At 44.6% G+C, this 24,846-nt stretch overlaps 1 protein-coding gene across 1 annotated transcript in view; it reads left to right on the forward strand.

The window, feature by feature from the left end:
- Positions 1-20,183, forward strand: part of ERCC5 (ERCC excision repair 5, endonuclease) — a 212,442-nt gene extending 192,259 nt beyond the window's left edge. Inside the window, exon 16 of the mRNA XM_078657970.1 lies at positions 18,726-20,183. Within this exon, the coding sequence (XP_078514096.1) occupies positions 18,726-19,313 (588 nt within the window). The 3' untranslated portion in view covers positions 19,314-20,183. The remainder of the gene's footprint in view (positions 1-18,725) is intronic.
- Positions 20,184-24,846: the final 4,663 nt, after the last annotated feature.

Below are 24,846 nucleotides of genomic sequence, written 5' to 3' on the forward strand. Positions count from 1 at the left end.
TCTATCTGTGGCATTAATCTTTTTGCACACTAAATTCTACTTTAAAGCTCTATGGACTTTAACACCGCTATTACCCGCTGTAAAAGTCATTGACCTATTGCACCCACAAATTCACAAAGGTCTTGCAAAATAATTTGACAAGTATTTAAAGTAAATATTTGCCCAAATTGAAATAGAACACATTTAATCATTGTGTGACAGCAACAGCATAATTTCTAAGGAGATCGACAAAAGGGCCGACATTGTCATTATGAACATAGAAGACTACATATCAGTAGCAATTTAGAAGACTACATATCAGTAGCAATTTGATAACTCAGTGTTTAAGTGTTATGAGCAATTATCATACAGACCATTAAAAGACACACAAGAACATACTCAACAACACTTACAACACTGGAGAGATTTGGGCGTACAAACATTGGAAGAAAATATTTACAAGTTCAAATTCATAGAGCAACATTTCTAGACCTACAGAAAATATACACACCATTTTGTTCTCCCACCACAGAGACCAATAATTTCTATAATCAATTTGGTAATATCAAGAATTGTAGAGTACATCAGTAGTCAGCTGTAACCTTGGATTTCACTTTACCATCACCTATCACAAACAGCATGGATATTCTTTTTGAATTAGGCACAACATTGAGGCAAAATAATTATTGTACAGTCACCTTGGATAGAGTAAGTTTGTATTCATCATTAGACAATGAATAGAGTCTGGAGGCACTTGAATATTTCTTGAAAACAAGATTGGCATACTTTGTAGCAGCCAACTTTATATTAAGTGAAATGGCTGAGATTTGTCTGAGAAATACATTTTTTACCTTCAATTGTGAGATTTGCAGATCTGGAACTCCCCTGGGTACAAAAGTAGTCCCAACATATTCTCATTTGTTTATGGACTATCTTGGTCATAAATGGAGTTAGGAATTACCTTATTGCTGATTATTTCCCCCTTATTTTCTGAGGCAGGTACAGTGACAATATCTTCACGATACGGTAAGGAGAAAAATCCAAAATGTTGAAATATATATCCTTTTTTCGATCAACAGTCATTACGGCATCAGGATAGCTAGTTCCATCAGTCAGGATAATGTGCATGTTTAGACCCTGAGTTTAGTTTCAAAGATGGCTTCTTGGGTCACATCTAGATAAACAAGCATTGGCATAGCCAATAGGACCCGCATTTGTGACCTTATAAGTGTTTAGTTATCCAGTACAATATCCTCGGTGCAGTAACATCAACTGTTGCATGGCTAAACACTTATAAGCTCCCAAAGGCGAGACCTATTGGCTATATTCTATTCTATGAGAGCCTTCCAATTCAGCATCTCATCCTCACCTCAAAACAACTGTGTTATGATAATAGGCAGACAAGAAGATGATGAAACTGGTGCTCGGGGTAACCGCATGCTCATCTTTTAAGTCCTGTAAGGCTCCTACCTGTACAGCTTAAAATTCTCAATTATCAGACTTCCAAACCTGTGCTTAGACTTATCACACAGGCGACTTAGCTACTTACCAAGCATACCTGCATCCATAACCTACTTCGAATTTGTACATTTAAATCGCAACCACGTGCACTCACATACACCACGCAAACATGCCATCATATGCACACCAACAACAAGACATACAAACTGCAGTCAGACCATCAAAATAAATACGTTTCTATTTACCAGACTCTAACAACAGAACAGATGCATATTCTACGCCAACTCTGCTGAAGGAAGTCAAAGTGTCACGACAGTGACAGGTTGCTAAATTAGCTCTTTACATAAACGCTAACCAGAGATTCAGGCAGGGGTGGAATGAGGCTACTACGTTTGTCTGTGAACTAAGAAGAGACCCAAAAGATGTGTTCCAAAGTTGTGCTATCCTCTCAGTAGAGGCATCTGGGAAAACATGCAAGACAGAAATCCCTGGACTCATACTTAGCACAGCAGCATCGTGATTCTGACATGATTTGGGATATACTTAAAGAGACATCCCACCTGTGAAATGACTATGAGTAAGGAATCAATCAGGAAGCTCATTGTGCTGCTGAACAGGAAGCTGTTCGAGCACCTAGAATCTGGTCTTCAGTTCCAAGAATTCTTACTGCAACGGATGCCACATATGGGAATCTGAGCCTTCTCTGTGGCCTCTGGGTGTCTTCAAGTTGCTCGAGGCGTTATAGCGTTAGCTGGTCACGAGGGTAACCACAATGTCCAGATGGTCGCCGGCTATACCTTAATTAAGACTGAACATTGTTTCTCTACTTCTTTTTCTGTGGTCATTTTGTCCAGTCAGTACGGTAATTACGTAGAGCAGGCTCAATTCAGAGACACCAAGCACCTCTCAGCCACTCACGTGGGTGCACACATTTTAATACTGACGTGAGCAAAGGTTAAAAGCATGTTATTGGTAGCGGTAGGTCTTGTTCGTTGTTTATTGGCTGGAGGACACCAAAGAGATGATATGTGAAGTCGCCTAGGATTGGCTACCAGGCCTCATGAAGGTTGTTTATTGGCCGTGGTGTCCTAAACATGCGCTGCTGCTGGCCCCTACGCTAGCATGTACATATTGCACGCCGAGCAATGAGGATGCAGGTAGGTGTATAGTCATTTGTGCGCGAGAGGCTGCAATTGTGGGAATAGTCGGCTCGTGTGAGCGAACCACTGCCCAGATTTGAGACTAGTTGGTAAATGCCAGTCGCTTGCGTGCATAGAATTAATTCTATGAGCAAATGTGTACCCATAGTAGGGTAATCGCTCAGTGACTTCAGTAGTGCGAGTCTCAACCCAAGAGCCACCCGTCAGTACATCGTCATCTTCTGCAGTGTCTTCAACTTGCAACTTCCGCCTGACCTCTCAAGTTCATGGCTGTGACAGTGAATAACAAGCTCGCGTGGCAGCAGAGGGAGGAGGGGGGCCTGAGCGATTCACTTGCGGGAGCGATAATTGCTACCATATGGTGGCGCTCGCTCCAGCAAGTGAATCTCCACACGTGCATGCGTTGCAATTGAAGGCAATGGAACGCGTGCACGGTTGTGAGTGAACAAGTGGACCGATGGCTAACGGTCTCCTCCTAAGTAGCGCATGCGCGCTGTGTAGGCGAGACCTAAAAAGGCATGCCAACAGTGGCATAAGCATAAAAAATATTCAAAAAGGTGAATTTTTGCTTATCAGGAGAATCTGCTGTGAACCTTGTATCTTTGAACAAAAAAGTACAAGAGTCCTTTAATAGATTCAGCAAAAGGGTTACTCCAGTAAGGTACTTCAGACAGCCCTCAAGGGTATGCCCAGTAAGAGTGTTTAAAGGACTTATAGTTCACAGGCAAGATGTTATCAAACAATGTGCCTTCCATGGGTGCTTAACCATCCACCAGGCGATTTTGGTGGCCAGTGCCTTATCTAAGATATGCAGTATAAACACATATGGTTCTGTCTGAATTATTTATGAAACATTTAGACAGTTATGGAGATAACAATCCGATCTCCTGATTGTTCATATCAAATACATTGAATGTAAATATAAAGACCACCAAGCTCAATGTTAGCTTTGTTCAATTCATTTAGAAAATACTGTCAATGTAGCAAAGAATAAAAAAAAAAAAGTTTGCCCCAGTATTGGAACTTTCATAGATTCCCATGCTTTGTATCATTCCCCGTCGTCGGAATGGGAGCCTCGGTAGTATAAAAACCATAGAAACAAAAGAGAAACCATGGCCTAGGCCTCATCTCATTTTGTATCCTATCACCCTCTTTTTGTAAAAAGAGACCAAACTTTTGCCAGGACCAATCAGAGCAGTCTCACCCTCTAGAACCTTCCTGAGAGAGCTCAGAGCCTCAGATTTTTCTACCGCACGTTGTGCTAGGGAGTCTCCACTGAGCTCTGCTCAGTTTTTCACTACTTTCTGGTTATTTCTTCAAGTTTTTCTGCTGAAATTCGACATGTCTGACAAGGAGAAGAAGGCCTTATTCAGGCCCTGTGCCTCTTGTGGGAAAAAACGACTTTTTGTGGAAGATAAGCATGAAAATTGTATTTATTGCTTATATCCGGACCACAAGGCCACAGAGTGCAAGATCTGTAGAACCTTCTCGAACAAGACTCTTCGGGACAGAGAAGGCCGGCTGTTGACCTGGCTTCAGAAGATGAAGACTCGCAAAGAGGTGCTCTCTTCGGATGAGGAGGATTCCACATCTTTTGCTTCATCTCACAGATCAAGGAAGAGGGGTAGGTCTCCCCCTGGTGCTTCTACATCTGAGCCCACTCTTCAAGCCCCTCATAAGATCTCTGATAAGTCTGAGAGGGCTGGTCCCCTTCAATCTCCTCACGGAAGTGAAAAGGAGAGGCAGGGACAGGCTGCTGGAGGGATTACAGCCTTAAAGGACAAAAAGGAGGTTGCTCTCCCTTCTCCTCCGTCCAAAAAGAGCAAATCCAGTGACAAACACTCTTCTGTCACTTCAGGATCTGTGCCGGAGAAAAAACAGCATCCGTCGACGACAAAAACACCAGGTACGTCGACGACAGTTGCTTCTGTTATAGTTCCCGCTGTTTCTTTGGCTCCGTCGACGGGCTCGTCGGCGGTAGCGATCTCCACGACGACGACTTCGTCGACATTCAAGGTCCCGACCTCGTCGACGATGATGTCTTCCTTGTCGAGGACGACGAGCAAAGTGCTGTCGACGGCATCGACGACGACGAAAACTACGTCGACGACGACGACAACTTCAATTTCGACGATAATGTTGATGACGACGAGTTCGTCTACGAAGCCCTCGACGATTGTTCCGTCGACGACGAGGATTGTGTCGGCAAAGGCAATGGTACCGTCGACGATTCCTTTGGCAGCTCCGTCGACGACTGCTGCGCCGGCGACGACGGCTCCGTCGACGAGACCGTCGACGGGTCAAAAAATGCATTTTCCACCTCAGAAGATGAAAATAACGCCGGAGATGACGTCTCCGCGACGAGTTTCTTCACATCCGCCAACAATGCTTCTGGATGACGAATCTGAGGAGGATGAGATTGAGGATGATGACAATTATGGGCCTGCCTATAGTCCCTCTGACTTGAATGTAAAGATGCAGGAGACGGACACGGAGGAGTATTACGAACATGCTGGTGGCCATCAGGTGCATCCATATGTTCCGGAAGAGCGACGCACTCCTGGTTTGAGACAGGGCATGGTGGCCATGCCCTCCTCGCTCATCTCTGATCTACAAATGATGCTACAGGATTATCGTAAAAGGTTTCCGTCGGAACCTTCGGGGCATCCTGCGCATTCTCCACCGCAAATACAGTCGCAAGTGCAGCCGGCTATTGGTCTTCCAGTGGTGCCCCTCTCACCACCACCAGTGACACCTTTGGTCCGGGTCCGCACACCAGATCCCGACCCGGTTCCTGCTGTCCAACAGGATACCTCTTCGGATGAGGAGGTCGTACAGGTGGATCCCTTAATTGATCCGTTACAAGACCCAGACTTGCACCAAGGCGACAGTGGGCTTACAGATCCAGACGCCGCTGGTCGCAACACTTCCATCTCCCCTCCAGTGGATATAGGGGGTTTTCATCACTTGATGGAAAGGGCAGCGAAGAGGTTTGGACTGCCTGTTACGAGAGAGGAATCAGAATGTTTCCTTTATGACTTTAAGGAACAATACCGGAGATCTGTCAAATCTATTCCATCATTGAGCATGTATGGGAGGAAGGGATGAAAATTATGCAAAATCCGGCAACAGTTATTCCGGTTCTCCCAAGACTGGAGAAAAAGTATAAAGCTCCAGAAGGCAGTCCAGCTTGCCTTCTTGGTCAGCCAAAGCCTGATTCAGTGATTTCTCAGGCGGCCCAAAGCAAGTCTAAGAATCCGTCCACACCTTTGACCACGCGTCCGGACAAGGACGGTAGACGTCTAGATAACGTTGGGAAGAGATTTTCATCCATGGCCAGCTTGCTTGTTAGGGCGGCAAACGCTCTTGCCATCCTAGGCAGATACGACCGCCAGATGTGGTGCGACATGGAACCCTTCGTGGAACTATTACCAGATCCCACAAAGGAGGAGGCCAAAAAAGTGCTTATGGAAGGGGAGAAGTCTTCCGCAGAAGTTATCGACTGTGCAATGGACATTGCTTCCACGGCGTTTCGAGCCTTAGCAGGCTCAGCAGTGCTAAGGCGCCAGGGCTGGTTAAGAGCCACCGGGTTTCGTCAGGAGGTCCAAAATAGGATCCTGGATCTCCCATTTGATGGGGAAATGCTGTTTGGCAAGCATGTGGACGATACCCTGCAGAATATAAAAATAGATACGGACACAGCAAAATCCTTGGGGTCGCTCAACTACCGTAAAGTCCCTTTCAAAGGCGCACGAGGCAGAGGATTTACATCGTACAGAGGAAACCAACAGAGATATTCCTCTCAGCCTTCTCAGTCTTATAAACCCCAGTATTCAAATCAGCGACAGGGGCAATCGGCGTCTTTCTCTCGCCATCAGCCGCGGGGCCGTCAGAACCGTCAAGGACGGGACAACACCAAGCGGCAATAGCGGCCTCCTGGCTCTACCTACTGTTCCTCCCCTCCCAATCACATCGGTGGGGGGCAGGATATCCCTTTGTCTGAACAGCTGGAAATCTATAACATCGGACCAGTGGGTCCTCAATATTGTAGAGTATGGCCATACGTTGGAATTCCAAGATCTTCCTCCAACAAGAGCTCCGGGCGCCATCCGCACAGGACATCTGGGACTACTCCGTCTCGAAGCCCATCAATTGTTCCTCAAGGGAGCGATAGAACCGGTACCTCTCTCTCAGAGGGGCCGGGGTTTCTATTCAAGGTTCTTCCTCGTGCGGAAGACGGTAGAGACTTGGCGTCCCATTCTAGACCTCCGGGAGCTCAACACCTATCTCGTCAAGCTCTCTTTCAGGATGGTCACTCTCCAGGAAATTCTTCCTCTCATGAATCCAGGCGACTACTTGGCGTCCCTGGATTTGGAAGATGCGTATTTCCATATTCCGATCCACCCAGCTCACAGACAATACCTACGCTTCACAGTGGGAAAGAGCCATTTGCAATTCAAGGTGCTTCCGTTTGGCCTGCGGTCGGCAACAAGAGTGTTCACCAAGGTGTTAGCACCAGTAGCAGCTTTTCTTCGGAAGGAATCCCTGGAAGTTTTCCCTTACTTTGACGACTGGCTCGTCAAAGCACCATCTTTCGAGGAAACTTCTCAAGCAGTTTCAACTTGCATCCATTTGTTCCGTCACCTGGGCCTTCAGCTGAACGAACGCAAGTAAGCCCTGCTGCCCTCCAGAACCGCCAGATTCCTGGGGGCCATTTTGGACACCACGCAATGTACGGCTCGCCCCTTGGAGGAACGACAACTGAAGTTGATGGTATCAGCTCGGCAACTGTACCACAAGAAATGCCTTTCAGTCCGCCAATACAAATCCCTTCTCGGGTCGATGTCATCCTGCATACCATTGGTACCGCATTGCAGGCTGCGAATGCGTCCTCTGCAGGTAGAACTAGACAAGCAATGGCGCCAGGCAGAGGGGTCCTTCAACGACAAGGTGTTGGTAACATCGGCAATGAAGAAGGCGACCGAATGGTGGCTTCTAAGAGACAATATCGCCCAAGGTCTGACATTCAGGATTTCACCTTCACCCATGCTCATGACTGCTCATGACCACAGACGCCTCGTTGGAGGGCTGGGGTGCAGTGCTCCGAGAGCTTCAAGTCAGTGGCCACTGGAGTCCTGAACAGCGCCAGTGCCATATCAATTTCCTGGAGCTGACGGCCATTCGGTTGGCTTTGCAGGCTTTCCTTCCCAGAGTTCGCAACCATACAGTGCTGGTCCGGACGGACAATACGACGGCCATGCACTACGTCAACAAGCAAGGAGGTACCAGATCGCAAACTCTGTCCACAGAGGCTCAACGGATCTGGGATTTTGCGATTCTACACAACATCACTCTGACAGCCGAACACCTGGCGGGATCACTCAATGTCAAGGCGGATGCCTTGAGTCGACAGACAGAAGTGACTCACGAGTGGGAATTGAATCAGTCCATTCTGGACAGGGTGTTCTCGGTTTGGGGGACGCCAGCCATCGACCTCTTTGCTTCTCCGGAGAACGCCAAATGCCGGTTTTACGCAAGCAAAGTTCACCATCAGGGGTCCCTGGGGAACGCTCTTTCAATGGCTTGGTACAGCGCATTCTTTTACGCTTTTCCTCCAATCCCCCTCATTCCTCGAGTTCTCAGGAAGATGAAGGCAGAGCCCTGCAAAATGATTCTAATTGCTCCAGAATGGCCCAGACAATTCTGGTACACAGAGCTTCTGAGGCTCTCCCAAGCTCCTCCAATTCGCTTACAACCCATTCCGTCCCTGTTGTCAAGGAGTATGGGGCAGGTTTACCATCCGGACCCGAAATCGCTCCACTTGACGGCGTGGCTCCTGAACACAGAGAGTTCAGTCATCTAACACTCTCCCAGGAATGCAGAGAGGTTTTGTCTCAGGCCAGAGCACCAAGTACCAATAAGACTTAGAAGGCAAAATGGAAACGAAGGTCAAGGTCTCCATCCTTACAAATCCCAACCTTATCAATTGTTGCCATATTTACTATCTCTGGCTAAGTCTGGCTTGGCACATTCATCAGTAAAGGTGCATCTAGCGGCCATATCAAGGTTTCGACGCAGTTCTTCAGGTCCTTCCTTATGGTCCTCTAGGAACGTTAAACAATTCTTAAAGGGCTTATTCCAGATGTATCCGCCAGTTCGTCCGCCTCCACCAGTTTGGCAGATCAACCTTGTCCTGGCTCAACGCATGAAAGCTCCGTTTGAGCCTGTGCACAAAGCAGATTTAAAGTTCCTGTCTTGGAAACTTGCCCTCCTCTTGGCTCTAACATCAGCGAGAAGAGTGAGTGAGCTGCAAGCCCTCTCCATAGTGCATCCATTCCTGCAATTTAAAAGAGAGGGTCTTTTCTTCGCACCAATCCCAAGTTTATCCCTAAGGTGCCATCTGAGTTCCACTTGAATGAACCTTTGATTTTGAGATCTTTCTTTCCACACCCTTCTACGCCTGCGGAACGCACGCTACATTCTTTGGACGTTCAGAGATGCTTAAAATTTTATTTGGAGCGCACACGTCCCTTTCGGAAGTCAACCCAGTTGTTTGTGTCCTACAGCGCACCACGAAGGGATTTCCTTTGACAAAGAGTGGCATTTCCCGCTGGATCTCCAGTGCGATTCAATTCTGTCATCAGGAAGCGGGCAAGCCACTGGACAGTAGAGTCCGTGCACATTCCACAAGGTCTGTGGCATCGTCGGTGGTTCTCTTCTCGGGAGTCGCCATTAAGGACATATGCAGGGCAGCAACGTGGAGCAGTACTCATACCTTCACGAAACACTACTGCCTGGAGTCTGCAGGACGAGACGACGCGGCTGTTGGTCAGGCAGTCCTGCGGAATCTTTTTCATTGAGAGGTGAGCTTTCCCTACGATCCCTCCATCCTGGTGAGCACATTTTGTTAGTTTTTCTTATGCTATATGTATTACTGATATGGTTATGTGATGCCATGTATTTACAAAATATGTTCTTGGTAATTTACTGCTAGCTACTCTGATACAAAGCATGGGAATCTTTGAAAGTTCCAATACTGGGGCAAGAAAACAAGTTACTTACCTGTAACTTTGGTTCCCCAGTATTGGTAACGTTCATAGATTCCCATGCGCCCACCCTCCTCCCCTGGGAAAGCTCAGTCTTTTTACAGAGATAGTGGCGGTTTGCACAACGGCTACGAAAATCTGAGGCTCTGAGCTCTCTCAGGAAGGTTCTAGAGGGTGAGACTGCTCTGATTGGTCCTGGCAAAAGTTTGGTCTCTTTACAAAAAGAGGGTGATAGGATACAAAATGAGATGCGGCCTAGGCCTAGGTTTCTCTTTTGTTTCTATGGTTTTTATACTACCGAGGCTCCCATTCCGACGACGGGGAATGATACAAAGCATGGGAATCTATGAAAGTTCCAATACTGGGGAACCAAAGTTACAGGTAAGTAACTTGTTTTCTTCACAAAGCCAGGATGTGCTTAGGTAATAGTGATACATATGATGCTCATGCAATGTGACAAATGTGATGATGTTAAAATAATCAAACAGTTTCTGAATCAAGGTTCCCACAATTCCTCAAATAACTTTGCTATTGTTTAGTAACCAGCATTCCATTTTCTCTGGGGCGCTGACATAAAATGTCCTCCAACCTGATGATAGATAGTCCAAATTTTCCTTTTTATAGCGTTGACGTTTAGACCCCCTGGTTCAGACTGTGTAAATTAATGCATCTTTTGGGGTCTTCCTCCGGACCAACATGAAAGAGCAGGTCATTCAATGGTACAACAAATGTCAAAGAGAAACATTAGACGCCTATGTGGTCACAGAATTTTTCAAAAGGAGGGTGAACACAAATTACTTATCTAAACCAATGGTAACATATGCATTCCCCAACAAGTGACCTCACAACAATATTTACTCGTCATCCATTGAAAGTTAAGGCAAAAAGATATCACTACTGTCCCTATTTTTATTTTTATTTATTTTGAAGGTTTTGTATAGTGCAAACAAGGCCCTTGCAGGTATCAGAGCACTTTACAGGGCAAATATAGGTGATAGACATATTCATAAAAATGCAATGAATTATGCGAATACAGTAGTGGTAATTATTACAGACTAGCACATATCTACAAGATTGTATAAAAAAGTTCAGGTGAATTTGGACAAAAGAATCGATTTCACTTCTTCTTTGAAAAAAGCCGCGGTTGGGGTCAGTCTCGTTTCTGGGGGCAAGGCGTTCCAAATCCTGGGAGCCATTCCTGAGAAGGTACGGTTGTATGTTTTCTTCTTGGAAAATCGTTGTGATTTCAGTAGAAGATTGTCCGAACTCCTAGTAGTTCTGTTACCACCCGATAGTACCAATTTTTCCGCTAAGTATCTTGGAGTTTTGTGATGCAATGGCTTGTGTGTCATACAGGCGATTTTCCAATGGATTCTGGCCTCAAAAGGTAGCCACTTGAGGGCAAGAAGGTCAGGGGAGATGTGACAGTTTCTTTTGGAGCCTGTGATGAGTCTAGCGGCTAAAATGTCACGTGCAAGGATGCCCTACACAGAACAAGTGCCCCACAGCATAAAGGGACCACATTCCACCGGCTCAATATAGCTGTGAACCATTGTTAGCGGAACTCAAAGCATGGTTACCATATATGTGAACCACAGAGTAAAATGAATCCTGATTGAGGCACCTTTGCAAGACCTTGTCCTGTTGGAAAACAACATAGTGCCAATTAAACACATGCTTAAAACACCCTGTGCCTGGGTCTTTGTGAAAAGAACACACATCACTTAGTTCCAATCATCACTGATCAAGTGGGCTCTCAATGGTTGAACCTTCATTTGTGTGTAATAGATATGGTCATAATGATCGAAATTAGAAATACAACTCTGTCAGTAAAAAATGTTCAATCCATCTGCTTACCAACAGTACTTCTAATGCTTTCTATCTAGAAGGTGATGGTGTGGGATTACCAGTCCAGTTTACCGTACTCACCTTGGCCCATACACATTCACACTTTGAACCGGTAATCCAACTTACCTTCCTGCCTATCAGAGTTTTATTCACTTTATTTACCTTAGGACTTATACCTGTACACCATGACTTACCAAATCCTTGTCACTTGTGCAAGAAGTCCTAAATCTAAGGATCAAGGGAGTCAGAATAACAGGTAAAGAATAACTTTTACCTTCATGAAATAACCACAGACTCTGGAATGTTTTAAACACTTTATCTTTGAATTATTTTGCGAGTCAAGGGCCACAGTAGTGAAATCAGGGATTTTGCAAGTAAGAAAATAACTATTAAAACATACATTCTGCAAGACTTTAAGAAAATACCTTTAGACATTGGTACCTGGGAAGGGTAAAAAAGGGAAACGGTACAAGGCATACCACACAATATATTTACCTAGAATGGTGCGAGGACCAACCCTGGCCACAGCCTGGGACAAGAAAGGGCTCCCGACTAATCAGGTGCCAACAGGACAAGATAGGTGCAGGACAGGACAAGTAACCTCAGCTAAGTGCAACGCCAGCGTCACACCCCTCTCTGGGCTACTCTTGAAATCCCTTCTGGGTGACAGTCTCCTCCCTCAGCAATTTCCCGATTCTTCTTTCAGACTGCTCAACCAGCCCTCTGAAGTCTGCGGCATCCACGATTCTTCTCCAGCATACGTTGGGTCAGTGACATGTCTTTGACAAGTCGGACAATCTGACTGACTAAGCCTACCTTAGTTATACCATTTCAGAGTGTGTACCACCCCCTTAAGGTTGCACATTCTATGTGTTCCCTTTATTTTATTGGTCAGAAAGGCGAGGAGAGGTCATCACACCATACTAGTATGAGGTAATTTCGCATTGATTCTTATTGATTCGTCCATAATTTACTTTCCCATGCATTTTTATTCCTCCCAGCAATATTATTTCATTTAATATACAATGTATAACAATTTGTGCTTTCTCTTCCTCTTGCTCCGGGTCAGTAGGTGAGCTTCCCAGGGACATCGTGGGTAAGACGGGTTTTGGCAGCTGTTCAACGTCAGCTCAGAGCTTGACTGCGCATGTCCAGAAATGTCAAAATGGAGTTTGCGACAACCTTCAGGCCCAAATACGAGCTAATAATAAAGTCAAAGAGAGACATGTTAGAATACGGAAATAACTAAATGCACTGTATACCACTTGTTTCTACTCTAACCCCATTACTTTATTTTAACTAAAGCATTAATGATTAAGCAGAACACACAAGGTTTAGTTAAAGCAGGGCATATGCATTAGTATGTGAGGTTTGAAGCGGCCATCTTTGGCACTAGTGCGCAGCTGCAAGAATTCCCACCAAAAGCAGATACGTCACACCACGTAGATGTGGCAGACGCATGCGCAGGAAGGTTCCTGCCTTGTCAGCGGCCATTTTAAGACACTCAGGTTACTGTTAGTAAAAGAACATAGACAAGCTTCCCCTGGATACTAGAAATGTCGTGTAGTGCGGTTTTAGTAATCACAAAACATGTTGGTTAATAGGTTACATGTTATTTCGAGAACATTAAGTACAAGCAAGTTTCTTTACATATGAAACCTTGCTCCATCAAAGGTCAGTTCACTAATGCAGGGACCCTGAACTGTTCCCTTCATGGCTAGTCTCCAAGTGACTGTGCATCCAAAGAAATAGAGTAAAAAGAATGGGTGACGGTGTAACACATGTGCACGCTACTCATTTGGAGATACAATTATCTTCCTCTTGCAAATGGCCACTTGGTGTCATGTCACAGTGTTGGAAATGTGTGTAAAAGGAGAGTATTTCATGTCAGCGCTCCGTGGCTGAGACGGCCATAGACAAAATACCAATAATTTAAATACTAGTACGGTACTAGAGCCAACAGATACGATCTTTGCAACTTATAGGCAAAATATTGTGAAAAAATGCCAATCATGAAAATATTAGAGGCAAGCAATACTTCAATAATAGCTCATTTTGGGGAAATTTCAAATATGAAATATCCCATTGGGATCTGTCTCAACCTGAAAGCAAGTCTTGTATCTGCCTTCTGAGTCTGAGATGACCAATATACATAATTTTTACAATTAAATCAAAATAAAACGAAGTAATATACAAATATTACATATATTCAATAATCAATTTTGCAGTAATGGGTCCTATCTGAAAAATACAGATACATAATTCCTATTTTAGGGGCAGGTTGACAACTCAACAATGAGTCAACTGTAAGTCAAACATATTTCTTCAACCTGGTTTTCAAAAAGAGGGGAAAGAATGACAATAGAAAGATTGTCATATTACCCTTTGGTAAAATGTACTATTTGTCTTGTGATTTTTTAGTCCATTTTGTATAGAATCCAAGACATATCCATTTGCATTCTCTCATGTTGACGATAGTACTCATTTCTCCTCCACTAAGTTGGGCCTGATTTTATCTACATCTAACCAACTGATGTCCTGGGCACTGTGTACAACAGTTGTAAAATGTTCAACTAAAGGAGCTCTTTGGATTTCACAACGGATCCTGCTACAACGTTAAAGAACCACATTTTTACCTTCTGTGTCATCTGACCCACTTACACAAGATTGCATGGACATTTCAACATATTGACCACATTTGTAATTTTGCAATTTGTAAAAGATTTGTATGTGAATGTCCTGTTTCTGTGTGTGCATTCTTTCCCCTCTATATTTAGGTCGCAAGCTTTACATTTATGGGATTTGTATTTACCCTAGTGGGTGGTAAACCAAATTGTGTATGTAAGTCAGGTTGGGCTACAGATGGTAGCAAGGCTCTTACTACATAATCCTTTACATTTCTCTCTTTCTTAAAGTATTGTAATGGCTTCTCCTGCATGTCTAAATCATCTGATATCAAATTCAAATATTTATTAATCATCTTCTTGATATTATCGCTCCTAGTACACAAGGTAGTGGCGCAAACCATTCTGTTAGTTATTTCATCCGTTTTCTCATTGGGTATGATCAAGAATTCTGTAGGATAATACCATGCCTTCTTTCTCTAGCATCTTAGCAAACCTTTTTGGTAGGCCTTGTCAAGTAACCTACTAATCAAAATGTCTGATTCCCTAAAATAATCAGATCTAAGCTTGCAGTTTCCTCTGACCCTAAGAAAGTGTCCAAAGGGCCCTAAGATGGTGACTAGAATGTGTATTGCGCTCTTTGAGTTTTCGATATAAAATTGTGTATAGTCTGTTATTGACCACTTTAACAATAAAATTAAGAAATTAATTGGATCAGTGCTGTAAGACATTGTGAATTGGATGTCGACTGATTTGGCATCAAGACAAGAATGCTTTTAAGTCAACCGTGTTACCAGTAGAAATCATGACTACGTTGCCTTTATATCTTTTCCACATAGTAATTTTTGAGTGAAAGGGATTCGTTTCAGAATAGATGTGGATATGCTCATAGTTTTTCATAAAAATGTTTGCCAGATCCTGGGCGAATCCAGCCCCCAGCGCATCACCTTTTATTTGGTAGTAAAAATCCTGAAAAATTAAGAGGTTACCAAGAATTGATTTTCAGTATCGAATGAGTGATCTTCAATTTGTTGAGTTATATCCATTGTGTCCCTTATGTATGCTCTAGTTGTAGGCACAAAGGGTTGGGGGAAAAAAAATCTACATATTTACACAATGGTTCTAGCATGGAGCCGCATCCTGATACAATGGTACCTTGGGGTTTGTCAATATGTTTGTGTATCCTTGGTAATGTATATATGGTGGGCACTGTGGGGTGTTTCCAAATCTGGTATTCATATTAAAGTTAACTAAGAAAGCTTTCTGCTAAACCTCTGTCAGTCACTGTTCTGATTTGTCAGCTCATCTTTTGTGAGACATTGTACCTTAATTTCATAAAGTGGGTCTGACTACTCAATTGTTGTAGAATTTCATTACTGTATTCTTCTCTATCCTGGATGACTATTGCCCCTGCCCCCCACCCCCCTTATCGACAGGTTTGATCACTATGTTGGTGTTTATCCTGAGTGTCTCCAATGCCTGCATCTCTGCTTTAGTAGTATAGTACTTCACCTATTTTGTGGAACCTAGTAGTTTTGTCAAACGTTAATATTTTGTGTGATACCATGCATGCTGCAGAAGTAAATGGTGATGGGGATCTCAAGCATGTGATGTCCCTTTTGCCCTAATAGAGGTGTTTATTGTAAAAATATTTTCATCTAATCTTCCTGAAATAATTGTGAAGTTCCATCTTGATGTTTAAGGTATGAGGGGATGTTGGTAGGGACGAAAGAGAGACCCTTGGCCAGATTCTCAGATTATGATGGTTTTAACCTGTATTTAGACAAATTGATTACAGAGTAGGGGCCTCTTACGGATGCGGTAGAACCGATACTGACGGCACGCCGGTGTCTGTCCCACCTACATCTAAGGCTGTGGTCAGACCGCCGCATTACGATGCAGTCGGTCGGACCGCATCGGTGGAGGGACCGACCGACAGCTTCGTACGGACTCAAGGGGCCCATCGCGCAGTCAGCCAGATCGCAATCCCCACAATGGAGGCAGTGCCTTCTCAGGCAGCGCCGTGGGGATTACGATCCACCTTTCCGCCAGCATTTTCATTTTGGTTCTTTCGACATGAAAAGGTTGGCGGAAAGGGTCTTTTGGGGGCCCTAGTAGGGCCCCTGTCCCCGGTGGCCCACGCTATGGGCCCTGTGTGGTGCCTATGGTGCCCCCCCTAAACAACCATGTATTAAGTGGCAGGCATCGCATGGTGCCCGCCACACGGTCCATAGATGTGTCCTAAGTGTATATTTTCTATTGTGGCTTGTACTGCGACTCGCAGCGTAAGCCACAATAGAAAGTATACACTTTCCAACCACCAAAAGGCGGTTGCATCCAAACAATGGAAGTGGGACTGCCAACTCCTTATCTGTCGGTCCTGCTTACTATACAGTGCTGGTCAGACGCTTGTCCGACCGGCATTAAATTAGGGCCCTTAGTATTTACCGTCTGCAGTTACTGTTGCCTGGTCTCCCTCTCCATGACTCTCCTGATTGAAAAACCTTGTTGGTCTCAATCCCCTGCCTCTGCCCCTGACCAATGCTCAACTCCTTTCCTGATCTCTGCCTCTCTGTGGCCTCCATCTGTCTCCCCCTAAAAAGTGGACCCCTGATCGGAATCTTCATATTCAGGAGAGGGTGCATATACTGCAGAGCTAATCCCTGGCTGGTCGCTTTCCATTTCCGAACCAGTAGAAACAGATTATTCTGAGAAAGTGATATATCTCTTCTTTATCTGTTTTGAAAATCTAGATCTATGGTGAGGTTTAACCTTTTTGCCTATACTTTTCACCTGTTTCCCCACATTCTAGAAATCCATCACAGGCACAGCAAGCAGGTCTTGCATTCCAACCTCAAGTCTCTGAATCTCATAGTGTGGTTCATGATCACTGACTATTTGGTTATCTGTTTATTCCTCTGAATTACAAAGCAATTCTGGGTCAGGCTTGTTCCCTTTCTATGACCAAAACTTACCATGCCAATTAGAATAATTTGAATGTATGACGTTACATCGCATACATTCACAACGCGGTAGTTTACATCGCGTTCTTTACAATGCAAGTCATTTGAACGACTTGCGTTAGAGGTGCTGGACTTAGGAATAGTATGATTTACTATTCCAACCCCATTGTGTGGAACAGTAGGGAAGGTGTTGGAATAGTAAATCATAATATTCCTTAGTGTAGAGCACCATCCAGCGCAAGTCGTTGTAACGACTTGAGTTGTATTGACCACGTTGTAAAGCTATCGCGGTGTAACAACCACGTTGTAAAGGTCGTTCTCCTAATAATTTCATTATATGGTGCAAGGGTAAAGGGCTAAATCCCATGTCAGTGCAACTGCGTCAAATTCTACCTTAACCTATTTATCTGTCCCAGGAATGGCACAGTAAGCTTCAATCAGAACATATCTGACAGGGAATGGAAGTAACTATCATTGTAAAACGCACCCTTCTTTCTCTCACATTGGCACGATAAACGAGCTTTATCTACATTTTATTAGTGACAAGATTACCCTTCGAATCAACCCTTGGTTTATGCCTAACAGGCGTTCATTTAAAAACGCCTGCTATTCTTCAGTCCTTTTTCCTAATTACTTCAACATTAGCTGAGAAATCACTGCATTCAGTAGATGTTCGCAGGTGCACTGTTTAACATGGAAAGAACCAAAGACAAGAGGACTGCTGAACAACTTTTAATCTCTCTTGGTTGTACAGACAATGGCTGCCCTCAGTCCTGACAGAGCATTGCCCACAAGTTCTCATCCTCCTTATTTGTGTCACAAGACGACAAAATGTCTTTTTGTGTGCATTAGGTTAAAGATCACTCTACCAGAAACATGTCTGTGACATTGTCACTCTAAGCAGGAGTGCCTCTATGAGAAATCTGTTTTGCAGGTACATGTAGAAGCAGGCACACTTTTTCTAAGCTCTACTGCCTACACCTGAATGTGGCAGCAGATTCTTCAGTTGGCTAAGCAGTGTTCTACAGCCACTTTCAATAAATGTGAGCCTGTTTCCCACTTCTTACAGTGTTTGGGTACTGCTTGCCACTGTTGGCATGTGAATCTGTAAAAGATCCAATGCTGAAAAGGAAACTAGTTACTTATCTCTAACTCCAGTTTTCCGGCATTGGTATTTTTCATCGATTCACATACAACCCTCTCTCTTACCATGTTCAGTGTTTATTCCAATATACTTGTGATATAGGTTCTGAGCTGTGGTAGCCTCTAAGGGGAGTAGAGGGCTCAGCTCATCTACCTCAACGGCTAAAGTTTTGGTTTGTTTCAATTGTGTTCGATGTACTGCTAAACAAACACTCTTGTTTCTCCTGCAGTGCAGCCGTTTTAACACTGGTTACACTATTTTAAAAGTATCCAGGATTACCATCCTGATGACTACAAATGATTCAAGCATTTGAAGCTATCAAAGATACCAGAACATGAGAACTGGAGTTACAGGCACTTAACTAGTTCCTTGTGTTGCTCAATTTATGTATATGATTTTGGTTGTTCTTTCCTTATCTACTGATTCTTTCTTATGAGTGTTAAACACTTCATCTAAACTGTTCTCTGTCTCATCTACTGTACTTGTGTGTTATGTTGTAGACTCAGCTACGAATAGATTCCTTCTTCAGAATGGAACAGCGTGAAAAGCAAGCAATCAAGAGTCAGAGACTGCGCAGGGCTGTCACATGTATGCGGAGAAAAGAAAAGGAAGAAGACATTTTGGAAATGGAGGAACCAGCTGTTACTGAGGAGGAAATCTTTAAATCACCTGGCAAGAAAAAGGGAAAGAGAACTGTGCATGATGTAACAACTGTACAAAAATCTGAAACTGTAAAGAGGAAGAAAGCTACCAATTGCCAACCAGAAAATGTAGCTGCTGAAGTTGGGGGATTTCTTGATGTTGGACGCATTCCAAAACCTGAAAATGAATCATCCAGTGGGGATTCAGAAGTTGAGTCTGCAAATTTGAGCAAAGGTAAACAAATGCTAGAGGTTCATGAGATCAGTAGCTTGTCCAAGAAAAGCACACCAACAGACAAAATCAAGAATGGTAGAGGCAGAAACAACAGTAGCTCTAGTAGTGGTGAGGAAGAGGAAGTAAAAACTATGATGGTGACGGCCCGCCCTGTTTTTGAAAGTAAAGTGATTAAAACAAAAGGTATAAGAGGAAGAAAAAAGAAAAAATGAAAAAAGAAAAGTGAGCCTTCTATTGATATTGTGTGGCCGACATTTTTCTGGCCTTCTCGGTGAATGTGTTTTCACTCCACATGCTCTATTTCCACCTTTTGACTAAACCTCCAGGACGAGACCCATGTGCGACATATCCTTCACTAACCAAGATTTCTGTGTACAAGTGAAGCATGTGTTCCCATTATGCAAAAAGCTATCACTATGTGAAATTGTGAGCAACTAGTTATAAAGACAACGACGGGTATTTATCTGGCTGAATGCCTGTTATTTTAGTAGTAATCTAATTTTTTTACACATTTTTGAATAAAGTCTTATGGTGATTATGCTAGCTGGTTGTTTATTTTTGACTCTTGTGGTTTTTCTTTTAAATTACTTTGAGTTAATACATTTAACACATAATATGTGTTTTGTTCCCACCTAGTCTTCTAATCAGAGATTTTTTGCAGGCCACAATATAAATAATTCTAGCAACTGTAATTCTTTATTTTATAATAGAAATAATGTATGGAAAGTAAATCACTTGGTCTTCACACATTAACAAATCTGTAATGTGCTGCTTTTCTGAGTACATGTATTCTGCCTCCAGTTTTATGGGGTGGGGGTTAGACTCACTAATGAATACAAAATCTTGTAATAGATAAATATTTAACACTCGAGTAAAATGCTAAGAGTTTCAAAATTTAGCCAATTAAATCAGTAGCAGGATACATAATTGTAACAAGCTTATGCAAAGTCAACTGCCCTCGCCTTTTTGCTTTGCCGATGCTTTTTGCCGATGCTCTTCAGTAACAAAAAAATCAAAATAACAGATCAAGTTTGTCATGTTCTGATGCCGTACTACGATTAATAAAATTGAAAATTATGTTATGCTAGCTTTTTTACGCACACAATTACAACAACATACAGTTTTTTTTAGAGCACTAGGTGTGGCAGTTTCATTACAAAATAATTTCCTAGTCACTAGGAGCAAAGAACTTAACAGAGTAATCACAGCAGGAAGTGAAGCAGACTTAACAAATGAAATGAGCCAATACAGAAATACCTTGGTATGCTGCAAGGGCCAGGGAATCTCCGTTAATCGCAATAGCTGAGTTAATAGAAATTACATTGAAGACAAGATCATTAGTGTGATGTCCAGCAAGATAAAACCTTGAGCATAAATGGCTTTATGGAACTTTTTTTTGCATAAAACAGATATTGTAGTCGAGCTTGAACTGCCAGGCCAGGTCCTCCCTGGACTGGAAACAAGCATCCTAGAATCGGTTTCGGGGTTTCAGCCCTCATCAGCCTGGATAGCTTTAATCCAGTGGCTTGGAGAGCACGGAACGCACGTCTGGTCATACCCATCCCACTCTGGGTGACCAGTACAAGAAGAACAATTGATGGACAGAATGCAGAATATTGTCATACATTCCCCCCAGTACAGAGATCTGGGTCTAAATCCATAGTTTTGTTGCTCTGCATTCCATTCCAGTTGAACCCAGCAATATGCAAATCAGTCCTGACCCTGCGCCAAATGGGAACAGTTCAGCCTGAACAGCCAGGCCAGGTCCTCTCTGGAATGGAAACCAGCATTCTATGACCGGTTTCGGGGTTTCACCCCTCACCAGCCAGGATAGCTTGACTCCAGTGACTTGGAGAGCACAGGAAGCACGTTTGGGCATACCCCTCCCACTCGGAGTGACAAATGCAGAAATTACAGTTGATGGACAGAATGCACAACAATGTCATACATTCACCCCAGTACAGAGATCTGGGTCTAAATCCATCTTTTATTTTGCTCCCCATGCCATTCCAGTTTGCAACCAACCATATGCTAATCAGTCTTGACCCAGTGCCCAATGGGAACAGTCCAGCCCAAACTGCCAAGCCTCTCTGGACTGGAAACAAGCATCCTAGGACCGGTTTTGGGGTTTACCCTTCATCAGCCACTATAGCTTGACTCCAGTGGCATGGAGAGCATGGGGCGCACATCTGGGCATACCCGTCCCACTCAGTGTGACAAATGCAAAAAGAACAATTAATGGACAGAATGCAGAACAATGTTGTACATTTACCCCAGTACAGAGATCTGGGCCTAAATCCATTGTTTATTTGCTCCCCATGCCATTCCAGTTTGAACCCAACCACATGCTAATCAGTCTTGACCCTGTGCCCAATGGGTACAGTCCATCCCGAAATGCCAGGTCCTCCCTGGACTGGAAACCAGCATCCTAGGACCAGTTTCGGGGTTTCACTGCCCCATCAGTCAGGATAGCTTGACTTCAGTTGGCATAGAGAGCAACGGTCCAGAGTCTGGGCGTACCCGTACCGCTCGGGTGACAAATGCAAAAACAATAATTGATGAACAGAATGCAGAACAATGTCATACATTCACCCCAGTACAGAGATCTGGGCCTAAATCCATCGCTTTTTTGCTCACCATGCCATTCCAGTTTGAATCCAGCCATATGCAAATCTGTCTTGACCCTGTGCCCAATGGGAGCAGTCCATCCCGAACTGTCAGGCCAGGTCCTCCCTGGACTGGAACCCAGCATCCTAGGACCGGTTTCAGGTTTCACACCTCCTCAGCCAGGATAGCTTGACTCCAGTGGCAAGCTTGACTCCAGTGGCATGGAGAGCATGGGACCCACGTCTGGGCATACCCATCCCACTTGGGGTGACAAATGCAAAAACAACAATTCCGTCCATCATTTGTTTGCGTAGCACTTTTCACCCTAAGTGGGATGGGTATGCCCAGATGTAGGTCCCTTGCTCACTGTTCCACTGGATTCAAGCTAGCCTGGCTGATGAAGGGAAATACCCAGAAACCGGTCCCAGGATGCTTGTTTCCGGTCCAGGAAGAACCTGGCTTGGCAGTTTGGTCTGGACTGTTCCCATGAGGCACAGGGTCAAGACTGATTTGCATATGGCTGGGTCTAAACTGTGGTGGCATGGTGAGCAAAAGAACAATGGATTTAACCCAGATCTCTTGACTGGGGGTGAACGTATGATTTATTCAGCATTCTGTCCATCATTTGTTTGAGTAGCACTTATAAAAGTGGGCACCTTGCACCAGTCTAAACAACCCTTATGATGATTTAAGAGGTCAAAGATAACCTTAGAAAGCTATCCAAGTGGTAGCTGGGGAGAGCAGCCTTTAGGCTTAGTCTTGAAGGAATGTTAAGCAGCTTGTTTTACCAGAATGCAACCCAAATGTATTGGTTAAGTGAAAGAAGAACCACACATTAGTTATACGAATATATATTTATTATTATAACACACTTAAAATACCTCACAGTATCTGCTACATGCAGATAAACATAAAGCACACAATACTGTAGCACAGAAACAAACGTAAGTATCACTAATACACAGTGGGCTCCAGGGGGGACCAAACCATATACTAAACTAGTGGTATACGGACCACGATTCGAGTCAAGACAATGTCTAGAGAGTGTAGAATCGCGGGGACCCCAAGGAACCACCCACGGTGAGTAAGTAGGGAGCCCACGGAGGACAGGTGCAGTGTGAGAACACAAACGTGTGCTACGTACAATTCAATGGGAGAGTCGCAGTTTTAAAGAACCCTTCCCAGTGGATTACGAGGAAACCCTTTGGGACATAGAAGGTTGGAGAGCCACCCCACCTGTGAATACCAAAGTACCAGAGTTACCTACACCAGGGAAGCCGGGTGCATAGGGCGGAAGTGGCGTCGGAAACCGCTGTCGTTCTCAATGGTAGGCTTCAAAGAAATGCCAGTGCTGGAAAGAAAAAATGTGTCAGGTGGAATCCACAGATACATTCTTGATGGAAGAAACCTGAAAGCAGAGGGGACAGAGTCTGAGTCACTCAGGAGTGACCAGGGGCTTGGTAGATGAATGCCCACTGATGTCGGGTGCTTCAGGTGCGAAGAAGGAGATCTTGACTCTGCAGCCACAGGGACCAGGAGACGTCGAAGACAACCAGGAGACAGATACAAGCTGTCCCACAAAGAATGTTGAGTGCTGAGGGGTCGGTCACCAACAAGTCTTGGCAGCGGCAACTCATGAAGCAGGTCAAAGAGGGTTACGGTCTGGCCCAGCAAGGACCGTATGAGTCTCCACAGCAAGGGAAGTCAGGGCAGGCCTGGAGCAACCAGGGAAGCCCAAGAAAATCAGGATTTTCCCTCAAATGGACCCACAGGGCGAAGGCAGAGGAGTCGCAAGGGGACCTCTAGCAGTTTCACAAAACAATGGCTAGCAGGACACAGAATGCGAGAAGGCTAGATTCCTTTGTACCAAATGTGCGCAGAGGTTGGGGCTATCAACAGCCCAATGCACAAAGTGGAGGAACACCAACAAGCCTCTGCACTTGCAAATGTACGTGGTGCACAGGGGTTCTGGTTATGCGGTCCCCACGAGGGATACTGGCCTCAAACTTAGTGAGAGGGCAGCTTCACCTCAAGGAACGTTGGAACTCACCTCCTGTGTTGCTGGAGCCTTCGGAGTCCACAGGAGCTCTGGATCAGCAGACCGTTCAGTGTGTTATGGTGCCCCCGAATGCAGGGGAGTGACTCCTTCACCCCAAGGGAGATACTTCAGATGTCATTGATGCTCCACAGGTCTTGCACAGAGCCTGTATGGTGCACGGGCACAGATGATGCTTTCGACTGAGAGGGGGATGAAGTCGGGCCCAGTTGAAGTGCAGCGAAGTCCAGATGGTTGAAGTTCAGTGGTTTCTTTTTCAGAATCTTTTCCACATCGAATCTAGGGTCCTACAGCCACATAAGCGTAAGCCCTTCTTTACTCATGGAAGAGGGTTGGATAGATTCAGGGGACCCTCCCAGGGGAGGGCAGGACAGTGGGGAGTATACTCCCATGTCCTTTGTCCAGTTTCGCGCCAGAGCAGGAGCCAGAGGCTCCCAGAACTGGTTTGATCTGGACTATGCACATGGACACCAAATGTGCCCCTCGTGCAGGCTTTCAGGCACTTTGGAAGTGCACCCACCCAGCCCCAATACACTAAATCCTGTCTAGGACTCCCTGTGACAGGATGCCTATTGTCCTACCTTCCCCTGCTCGAGCTTGGCTCAGCTGCAGGAGGGCAGAAATGTGTCTCTGGTCGGCAGCAACCATTTTGGGCTGCCCGGGTCGAGCAGGCTGGTTCCGGAATGACCAGTGACCCCACGAAGCTTGCTTCAGAAGGGTGGAATCGTACCTCCCACACCGGTGAGGTATGATTTCGAGATGTTTGATACCAAACACAACATGTTTTGTTTCAGCCGTTTTTTAGATAGCATTTACCGCAAGGTTATAATGCACCTCTACCTATATGTCTGGCTGTGTCACAGACAACCCAGGGGAATGGTCTCCGAAGGCTGCGGAGGGGCTCTGCTCATGCAGGGGCACCCTCTCACGTAAAACCCAGCACCCTGCCTTCAGGATTGTCAAGGACTGCTATAGGAGTGACTTATAAGTTTTAAGTGTAGTGACATATAGATATAGTAAACCTATATCTAAAGTAAGTGGTGCAAGCACCAGCTTACACAGGCTGCAATGGCAGATATTTA

The sequence above is a fragment of the Lissotriton helveticus genome, chromosome 8 (assembly GCF_964261635.1).
Source record: "Lissotriton helveticus chromosome 8, aLisHel1.1, whole genome shotgun sequence".
NCBI lineage: Eukaryota > Metazoa > Chordata > Amphibia > Caudata > Salamandridae > Lissotriton > Lissotriton helveticus.